The 10,120-nt window shown below is 40.0% G+C and overlaps 1 protein-coding gene across 1 annotated transcript; it reads left to right on the plus strand.

Moving 5' to 3' along the window:
* Positions 1 to 37: 37 nt before the first annotated feature.
* RWDD4 (RWD domain containing 4) lies at positions 38 to 9,608 on the plus strand. Its single transcript, XM_070460091.1, has 7 exons — positions 38 to 321; positions 1,683 to 1,763; positions 3,778 to 3,887; positions 3,970 to 4,117; positions 5,235 to 5,352; positions 6,190 to 6,379; positions 7,805 to 9,608. Exons 1-6 carry the CDS (start codon positions 298 to 300, stop codon positions 6,294 to 6,296), a joined length of 588 nt encoding a protein of 195 aa, XP_070316192.1. The 5' UTR covers positions 38 to 297; the 3' UTR covers positions 6,297 to 6,379; positions 7,805 to 9,608.
* Positions 9,609 to 10,120: the final 512 nt, after the last annotated feature.

Consider the following 10,120-nt stretch of genomic DNA (forward strand, 5'->3'; position numbering starts at 1 on the left):
GGAGGAGCCAATAGGAGCAGCGGGAAGGAGGAGAGGGCGGGGCTCTTGCGATCACCGCCCGGCTGCCGCTCCTCCGAGTCCCCCGGCGCCCCGGCGGCCGCGGCCTCCTGGTCCCCCTGCCCGCGGCCCCACGGCTCTGCTCAGCCCGGACCTCGGGGGCGCGCGGCTCTTGTGCCGCGCGAAGCGTGTTGTCTCAGCAGCCCAGGGCGCCGGAGAGGGAGCGGCCCTGGCCTCGGGGCCACGGCCCTTGCTTCCTTTTCGTTGTCGCGAAACGCCGTGCGCCCCGAAACCGGGGCGATGGGTGCCAACGAGGACCAGGAGGTGAGTCCGGGCTGGACGTCCCCTCCCCGCGCAGGCGCGGTGCCCCTCTCCGCCCGCTCGTGCCCCTCGCCCCCAAGGCGGCAGTCTGGTTGGAGCAGCCCCAAGTTTGCCGGCGTCCTGCGGGGAGGGGCCCCGGCACGCCTGCCAGGATGGGGTGCCCGCCTCTGCTTTTTCTCCACCACCACCCCCACCCGCCCCGCAGTTTTGGATTTTTGTAAAGCCGGGGATCCGCCCCACACCCCCAGGTCTCTTGATAATAAGGGCGAGTGTCCTTGGCCCGCAAGCCGGTGCACTTGGTTGGCCTTAAACCCCGGAGTTGTTGTTTAGCGCCCGCGTTCGGAGTTAGGCTCCTTGGAGTCCCGTCTCCTTTACATCTTAGAATCTGTTGTTGGCCGGCAGAGAAAGTTAATTGAGTTAGTTAGATTTCTGGTGCAAGGAAGTAATGACCGTAGTGTCTTCTGGCCATATGGCTTCGTGGAAGGAATCATTTATCCACCTGATGTTTTCCAGTAGATACGAAGTCTGTTTTGAGCATCCATGTACTAGGAGAGTTGTATGGTTTACACTTAGGTATTTTCTCATGAAATGCCACTTTGACATTGAATCATATGACATGAGTCGGAAGGGATGCTCCAGGTCATCTCTAGAGGGAGCTTCTAAATGTGTAATGTGTACAGATAAGAAGAACGGTCTGCAAACATAAAATGACAGTCCCAGGGCTGCACAGTGAGTTTGTGGTAAAATCGGGTCTAGAATCCCAGTCTCCTAGATAAATAATCCCAATCTCACTCTTCATTTAGAATATACTGCTTGAAAGTTAGCACTTTTATCAGTACATGATAGAAGTAATGGAATCTCGGGGTTGGAAGTTACCTTTAAAGAAGGCCCACAAGCCATGATGTCCAAATGCTTCTAAAATAACTCTTGCCAGATTAGTTTCTAAGCTAAGGCTTGAACAGTTCTAACTGTGAAGCTGCAGTGTACAGTGTAATGTTTCTCTCAGTTTGGCCCAGAGACCCCCACCTAGAACCATTTGGGCAATTGTTAGTAAAACTGATGCCTGCTCTCTGTCTCATATACACTGAATCAAAATTCCTGTGGTGAGAACCAGATCTCCATTTAACAATAAAATGCGGTTCTTCTTTCATAGGACCGATCTTCAGATGTTTGAAGATCATTTTCCTGCCCAGTTTTTCAGACCTCCTCTTCTCACACTGGTTCCTTTTAGCTTTTCTCCATTTGTTCATTCTTATTAGCTCCGTTAGTCTTCTAGAATTGTGTGTCTGTGGACATATGATAAGTTTATGTTCTATTTCTAATCCATTTGTACAATTAAAACCCTTTTAATTCATTTCTTTCAGATGGAACTGGAGGCATTACGCTCTATTTATGAAGGAGATGAAAGTTTCCGGGAATTAAGTCCAGTTTCATTTCAATACAGGGTAAGACCTGACATGAATAGGAGCACTTACTACTTTGTTGGGAAGCTGTTTTTTAAAATGCTGTTGGTTTTTTTTTTTTTTTATTTAGTGGCTTACATTTACCATGTCTTTGGATTTGCTGACACATTTAAATGAAAATGAAAACTCATCACCATGACATCAATTATTTTCAAACTTTGAAAACTTAATTCAGAAGCTTTTTCAAACTAAGATAAACGTGCGTTTATTGTAACAGAAATATAAAACATTAGAAATGGAAGAAACATTAGAAATTGGGGTTTTTACCTTCTAATCTTAAAGATAGCATCTCAGCCCTGACTTCCCAAGTTTCCACAGTGATAAATGTTAGGGTTAAAATCCAGGTCTCTAGGCCACGCCTAGTTTTCTTTTTACTGCTTTACAACTTAGTCAAGAAAAGTTGATATTTTTGTAGTTCTATATTGTCAACATATCTGAATATCTCTCACATGTGTGAAATGTCAATTTTTCTTTAAAATTCAGGTTGCTTATAATTCTTTTTCAGCATGGAACAGCACCAGTATTTGATTTCGTAAACAAATAATATAAACCATTTATCCAAACTGTTAAGTAGTGGCAGGTGGTCAGGGAAGGTTTTTTTAATAATAGCCTTAAAGGTTTATGGTTGTTGATATTGTCATCATTTAAAAGAAATTGAGAAATGATCCTTATACATGATTGTTACCGACCTCACAAGAAATAAATCCTTTATAGTTATTTCCTTCAGAAACTCCCCTCTCTGCTCAGTGCCTCTCAATTCCCTTTCAAGCTCCACAGTCCTCATACCAGCCCACATGAAGAACAGCAGAGACTTCGTGGCCAAAGGTAACAGTGAAGTTAAGCACTAGGCCCTTCTCTTTGCATCCAGTCGCCTCCCCAGACTTCCCCATCCATGGCCCCTCCAACCCTAGCGAATGGAAGGGCACCCCGTCCTCCCCCAGCGTCTGCGCTGACACCAGCAGTTACTCACTGAGGATGTTGCAGGATACGTGAGGGTCCTGTCGGGTAGACACTGATGGATTTATATGCAGTGAAGCATGCATGAGTGTTCATTGTTTTATTCCAGCTTTTCTGTAAAAGCTTTCAAAGTGAAAAGCTGGGGAAAGCAAAAGAAAAAAGATATCTGTAACCAACTCAGGGCAAATAGGCTGTCAAAAGATATAAACTTCCAATCATAAGTCCTGGGGATATTGTATACAGCATGGCAACCGCAGTTGATAATACCCTATTGTGTAGTTGAAAGTTGCTAGGAGAGTAGATCATTAAAGTTCTCATCATAACAACAAAAGAAACCTGTAACTGTGTGTGTGATGTTAACTAAACTCATTATGGTGATCATTTTGCAGTGTATACAAATGTCAAACCATTATGTCGTGCACCTGAAACTAACATAATCTATGTCAATTACACCTCAAAAATAGAATAAATAAAAAAAGAAAAACTTATTTAAGAGTTGTCCTCCAGGCTAAGGCACTCCTTCCTTATCTCTCTGCCCTTTCTTTATTTCTCTGAATTTTACATTTCATTTTCTAGCTTCTTGGGATTGTGCTAATGCCTATCTATTTACATGTTCTTAATGTCTATTATGATTTAGCAATTGGAATACTGAAGGGAAAGATGAGGTATTTCAAGTGTGTCGATTTTATTTTATCTATTCTCTTCCTGTTCTCCATGGTTGTTCTCTTACCTTTGTCCTCAGAAATCTTTGATGGTATAAAAACTGTACGTATAAGACATATAGTTTTTCCTGGGAAAGACTGGAGGCAGGCCATGGACATCAACGAAAGCTGTTAAAACAGCCTCAGTGGGTTAAAAGTCACACATGTTTACACTGCCCTCACCCTCGGCAAGATCTTAGCTCGTCTCCTTGAACTTTTCAAAATAATGACATTTCCTATCTGATCACGAGCTTTGGAAAGGGGTCATCATTCTAACGAACATCATTTATCAGTCTTTGTAGAACTTTTTACAAGTCTAAGATTCCCCTTTTCTTCAGATAGGTGAAAACGGAGATCCCAAAGCCTTCCTCATAGAGATTTCCTGGACAGAAACCTATCCGCAGACACCTCCCATCATATCCATGAATGCCTTTTTTAACAACACCATGTGAGTACTGTTTTGTTGTCATTTCAGTCATGGTAACTCCCTCTTTACTCTTCTCTTAGCGGTGTATTTCTGTGCATTGCAGATCATCAGACGTAAAACAGAGCATACTAGCCAAGTTACAGGAGGCGGTGGAAGTCCACCTCGGGACGGCCATGACCTACACGCTGTTTGAGTACGCCAAGGACCATAAGGACCAGTTCATGGAGAACCATCATCCCGTTCATTCTGCTGTGAGCAGGGGGTTCGGCTTTTGCCACGTTTTGTTTGTTTTGGTTTTATTCTACTAGTGATTCATTTTTACTAGTTAGTTAGTTATTTTTTTAATTGGAAGGAGACTTTGTTTGTGATTGGTTTTATTTATTTGGCTGTGCTGGGCCTTCCTTGCTACACAGGCTGTTCCCTGGTTGCGGTGCACGGGCTTCTCATCGTGGCGGCTTCTGTTCTTGCGGAGCTCGGGCTCTCCGACCTCTGCACGTCGGTAGTTGCAGCTCCAGGGCTCTAGAGCAGAGCTCAGTAGTTGTGGTCCACGGGCTTAGCTGCTGCTCCGCTGGTGGGATCGTCCCAGATCAGGGGTCAAACCGGTGTCTCCTGCATTGGCAGGCGGATTATTTAACCACTGAGCCACCACGAGAGCCTGGAAGGAGACTTTATATTAGATGCACAATGATAGTTAGAGCTGGACCCTGAGAGGCAGCTAGAGAAGCAGAGAAGGGCGGTGCCTCCCGCCCTGGGAGCGCGACTGCATGGCCCTGAAAATGCACTCTTTGCTGCGTGACTCTAGGTAGGTTTCTCAGTCTTGCTGTGCTCAGCTTTGTCATCTGTAAAATAGGTGCTATAATAGCAGTTACCTCATAAGATTGTACTCAGAATCAAATGAGTGATAATATGCACAACGTTTACAGCAATGCTTGGCACCTGGTAAGCATTTCCAGTTTTGTCTGTCTCAAATATTTAAAAATTTTCCTTCATTTTCTCTGGGAACCAGAAGGGTCTAAGTAGGCACACGTGATTTTTCTAAAGACATATTTAAGCTTTTGAATAAAAGCACATTAACTGAGTTGTAAAATTACCTCTGCACTTCAGAGCTTTAGGATAATCCTGGTATCAGATCTTCTTTCTCAAGGAACTGGTGATAACAGTGTAACAATATTATGTTCTTCAGTGTGAACTTTTAGGAGAGTAAAACCAGTTGTGTGCTGAGCTTCCTGACCTGATTATTGAATATAATAATGAAGGATTCTTTTACCTCACAAACCTAAAATTGTCAGTTCATTTCAGGATGTGGACATATTTAGTGTAATTCAGTAAGCTTTAGCAAGAGTCTAAGAATTATTTCTTTTTTTCTAGACATCCATAAGCAACATCATCTCAGTTGAAACTCCTAGCACAGCCCCGTCAAGTAAGAAAAAAGATAAAAAGGAACAACTTTCAAAAGCCCAGAAACGTAAACTGGCAGATAAAACAGGTTTGTGTTATTTTTTTTCTTTAAGACACATTTGACTGCTTGTTGATGTGATACGGGTGCCTAGTAAGTATTATTTAGATTTGGAAGATTGGTTCTCTGCACTCTTTATTCTTGAACCATTTGGATCAGAGACAATTTTAGGTCACAAATGTGTATTGAAACTACTTACTACTACTTTACCACAAGAGAGAAGCATTTAAGAAGGTGAAGTGGCAAAGTATACATGAGTCTGAATACTGTAGAATATTAGAAGAGTGAACAAATATGTGTCCTACTGGGACCCTCTCTGGCATGTCTGGGATTTTCCTGTTTGTTTACCTTTATGACAGATAAGTATATTGTTGACATTTTTTTTTGAAACACAGCTTTGATTTGAAATGAAGTCTGGTCTACCATCAGATCATAACACAATAAATAATGGTTTTTTCTGTAGTTGATCTATTTATATAACTCACAAAACAGCATACCGACCCAACTTATTTCATTAAGCAGGGACCTTGTATAAAGCAGGGAAGTTGTACACGGGCATCAAACTAATAAATTAATTAGCTTCTCTTCCTGGCATTACCAGCTCACCTCCATCTTTTTCCATGATGTCAGGTTTTGTCTTGAATTGGAAGAGGATAAATAAGAAAGGCAGTACATCTAAAACCTTGCAAGTATTCCCGGGGGAACCGTGCTTTCAGTGCAGAATGATGATAAGCTCTTTTTCCGCCTTAATAATAAATTATTTAAATTTTTAATCCATTTGTGGTATAGAATAGTATAGAACAATCTTACTTAAATTTAAATATTCTGATTGATCTTAGCAATAAAATTACTGTTTTTATGGTCTAGATCACAAAGGAGAACTTCCTCGAGGATGGAACTGGGTTGATGTGGTGAAGGTATGTAACGTTTGTTCTTGTCTTCAAAAGATGGTTACAGTTACTGCTGTCGATTAATGAAATTTATGTCTTCCATTTTCTCCCCCATCAATCTTTGCATTGGACTGGGATGTCTGTGTTTCCTTTTTCACATTCAGCATGTAAGTATTTTTGAAATATCCTTCACATTTTTCTCTTCCCTGGCCCCTCAGTTTTAGGATTTCTTTTTTTAAATAGTGGAAAATCTATAGAAATAAGTTATAACTACAATAAAATGTGACTGTTAATGTAAGACATGACTCTAAATTATAGATAATATGGAATTTGAAGGTACAAGTCATGAAAAGGATTGCTTTGATTTCTTAGTGGAGGTGAAGTACTTTTTTTAGGACAGACCCCTAAATCTGGTTGCCCACCATCCTCAAGGAAAGTTTTTTGTTTCTGTTGTGCAGAATTGTTTACTTTCCACTTGGAATTTTCGGCCCACTTCTCTCAGTATTTGTCTTGCATTCCTCGTCAATAGATCCTAACACAGCCAGTTAATGCCCTATCTGGGAATTTGTGAAATGAGTTTTCATGCCAATTAGTGTCCCTGTGCCATGTGAAGTAATTCCTGTGATGCAAAGTTAGGATCAATGAGGACCCACAAATATGGGTAATTTAAAAGCAGTGTTTTCTGAGTTTATTTTGAAGCCAGCTGTTTGGGCCTTTTCTGTAGAAACTATTTGAAGCAATTTATGTGGTTCTAAAACCTAGTACACAATCATCTGAGACTGAGGAGCCATGAGCTGCAATTGGAATAAAGAAACTCAGTATAGACAGACCTCGTTTTCCCGCAGTTCACTTTGCTTCATCGATACCATTTTGTACAAATTGAAGGTTTGTGGCAACCTTGCATTGTCAAATGAGGATTTGTATTTTTTAGCAATGAAGTATTTTTTTGATAAAGGCATGTGCATTGTTCTTATACACATAATGCAACAGTATAGTGTAAATATAACATATTCACTGGGAAGCCAGAATATTTGTGTGACTTGATTTATTGTGATGTTTGCTTTACCGTGGTGGTCTAAAACCCAACCCACAAGATTTGAGGTTGACCTTTATTTCTTATCATCTTCTTGGGCAAGAGGCTGACCCTGCAATTCAAGAGTTGTATCATTTTCAAAATTGTAAGAATTGCCTGGGTAAGGTGATAAATCTTACCATTTTTTCTTACCACAGTTTAAAAATTTTAGAATTTATTGTTTGTAAAAGAAAACCAAGAATATCATTCATTTTATAAATTGGCACCTTTTGTATACTCTTGTTTCCAATTTTATTTCTTGGAAAGCTTCAAGGAATTTTTTTTACTTTTTCTGTTGAGGTTATGTTATCAAAGAATCCTGTTTAAAGAAGCTGAGCCTGAAGTTAAAAAATATTAGTATTTCCACGTGGTGAAATCTTTAGGTGATACAAGTTACCTGAACCCTGTTGCCTGTTCTGTTAACTATAAATGTTGACTTTTGATTTTAAGTGGAAAAAGTGAACTCAGATAAGACGATAGCTTAAACTTGTTGAATGTTTGTTTTCATCTTTTTTTGTAGTTGAGCAAAACTGGCTCTAAAGACGATGAATAGCCCTTGGAATCTGAGACGAGGGAAGAGCATCCTTTAATAAGTAAACGGGGTTCAAAATCTTTCATTACTCTTTTCTGGTATTGAGGTGGCTTTTTATAAAACAATTGTTTTGTATGTTTCTTACGTAAAAAAAATGTTTCAAGTTGAAAAAGGAATCTGGTTGTATTAAATTATTTTCACAAACTTGCCTTAATAAAAGGTGAAATGTTACTGTTTAGTATAACACTTTATTGAACCAGTTATAAACGGAGAAATGTGAGGAATTATAAATAATCAATGTCAATTTATGTGATCTTATTCCGGTGGATATGATATTTTTTAAAGGAGTTTTAAGCTCTTTTCAGATTCTTATCCCATTGGAGAATATGAATGAACAATGTGTTCACAGTATGATCCGTATTAATAAGCTTCTCGTCTTTAAGTCTTTGTTCTTTCTTTCTTTTAATTACTGAAGCATAAATTGCTTCAGAGAGATTTAAATACTAGTATTTTAACTTTATATGTAATATTCTTTCTAGGTCCTTTTTATTTTTCAAGGGTGAACTGCTTTTTAAGAAATATATATCTGTTAATACTTTTGATTTGGGTAATGATGTTTGATCCTGAGAGCTTTCAATGATATGTGGAATCAGAAAGGAAAAAAAAAAAAGATCTGCCAAATACTTTAGAAAATATTTGAATAAAAGTGCTGGTTCCCATTTAAACCATTTCTCTTTGCTGCATATACCTAGATGGGAGTAAAAGATGCCTTAATATTTAATTTTTGTATTGTTAAAGACAGCGGTTTTAATAAATTCCTATTTATCCATTGTGTATTTTTAGTTGCTTGGTAACTGAGTTCTTCTAAGTGGTTTCACATAAAACTACATTTTAAGCCTTGTGCATTTTCCAGTACCCAAATGTATGTCTCAGCCCAGGCATCCGTGTACAAATAGACATAGAAGTCTTTCAAATGCTGAACTGTAGTACTTGCTGGATTTTTTTTTTTTAAGTCATTAACAGAGGAAACTATTAGTGCAGTTTTAGCAGGAAGTTACTGACATGTATGTGAGATAGTATATGCTGCCCAGCTTCAAAAATACTTAGACTACTGCCGTGGTTTCTGGAAAGGTCAGCTGTTGGTCCCTCAAGTTATACCTGTGCACCTTGGGTCTGAGTTTCTAAACAACAGTAAACTTTTAAAGACGTTTCCTTAGCAAGAGAGCAGATTGTTGTAGCAGTGGTTTTTGCTAGGTTCACATAGGTGTCAGTTAAATCGCTTGAATTCTAACGTAAGCATAACTACAGTGAAGAAGCTCAGTCTCATTTTTAGATGCTGAATCACATTTTTATTGCTTGGATTAATCCAATGGAGACATCAAAATTCAGGACCACTGGAATACGCTAACTTTTGTTTTCGTGTTGTGTGCGTAATTTCTGTTGTGCCAATTTGCTTGTTTTTTGAAGAAACAAATTGCTACATCTGCTAGTAGGAAAAAAATGCTTTGTTTTACGCAGAAGGTTCTGAAATTATTCAGGTGTGTCGTGGTTCATAGATTACAAAGAATGATGCTAGTTAAATGCCAATGAACTATTTTTACTCTTTTTATATGAAATGTACAAATTCCAGGGGACGATGGTGGCAGCGGTGTGTCTTCCTACCTTACGTAAAACACTCGAACATCCTCATCAAGGTTGCCATCATCTGGTTAATACTCCCAGTATATTTTGTCAAAGTCTGTTGTATGGAATGATGTAACAAGCAATAAAACCTGAATCACACCCAGTGACATTTCTGTATGTCTTGTTTCGAGTCACTTGAGAGAGAACTGTTGATTTTATAACTGCTCTGACTTACAGTGCAAAATGTACCATCCAGCCAGAAATGGTGCAAAATGTTGGACCCCACCCCCCCCAAAAAAGGATTTTTTAAATGAGCTGATGAGAGGGTAAGAAATACCCAGCATCTAAAAAGTTACATGCAAGTTGAAAACCTTAGTTCTCACAGCCTGGGGGACCCAGAAGACCGGAGGTGAAGTCCAGGATCAGTTCAGGGCAGAGAGACATGCAGGCACAGCACACATGAGGCCAGGACTGGCCCTCGTGGGGCCCCTGGGGAAGAGTTCTCGTCTTGACCGTTGGTTCTGGATGGAGCGGTAAATGTCGGTATACATACATGTGCTCTTCTGCAACTCATCGCAAATTGTCTCACTCTTGGGTTTCAGCCTAAATTCCTCCCCGCTGTGGTGGTGGTGGTGCAGTCGCTAAGTCGTGTCTGACTCTTGGAACCCCATAGACCGTAGC

This window comes from Odocoileus virginianus, chromosome 32 (genome assembly GCF_023699985.2).
Source record: "Odocoileus virginianus isolate 20LAN1187 ecotype Illinois chromosome 32, Ovbor_1.2, whole genome shotgun sequence".
Taxonomy (NCBI): Eukaryota; Metazoa; Chordata; class Mammalia; order Artiodactyla; family Cervidae; genus Odocoileus; species Odocoileus virginianus.

Excerpts from the sequence above, each read along its gene's own strand:
- RWDD4 (XM_070460091.1), top strand. The coding sequence starts at position 298 with ATGGGTGCCAACGAGGACCAGGAG. Across the intron at positions 322-1,682 it reads GTGCCAACGAGGACCAGGAG|ATGGAACTGGAGGCATTACG; the intron begins GTGAGTCCGGGC and ends CATTTCTTTCAG. Across the intron at positions 4,118-5,234 it reads ATCATCCCGTTCATTCTGCT|ACATCCATAAGCAACATCAT; the intron begins GTGAGCAGGGGG and ends CTTTTTTTCTAG.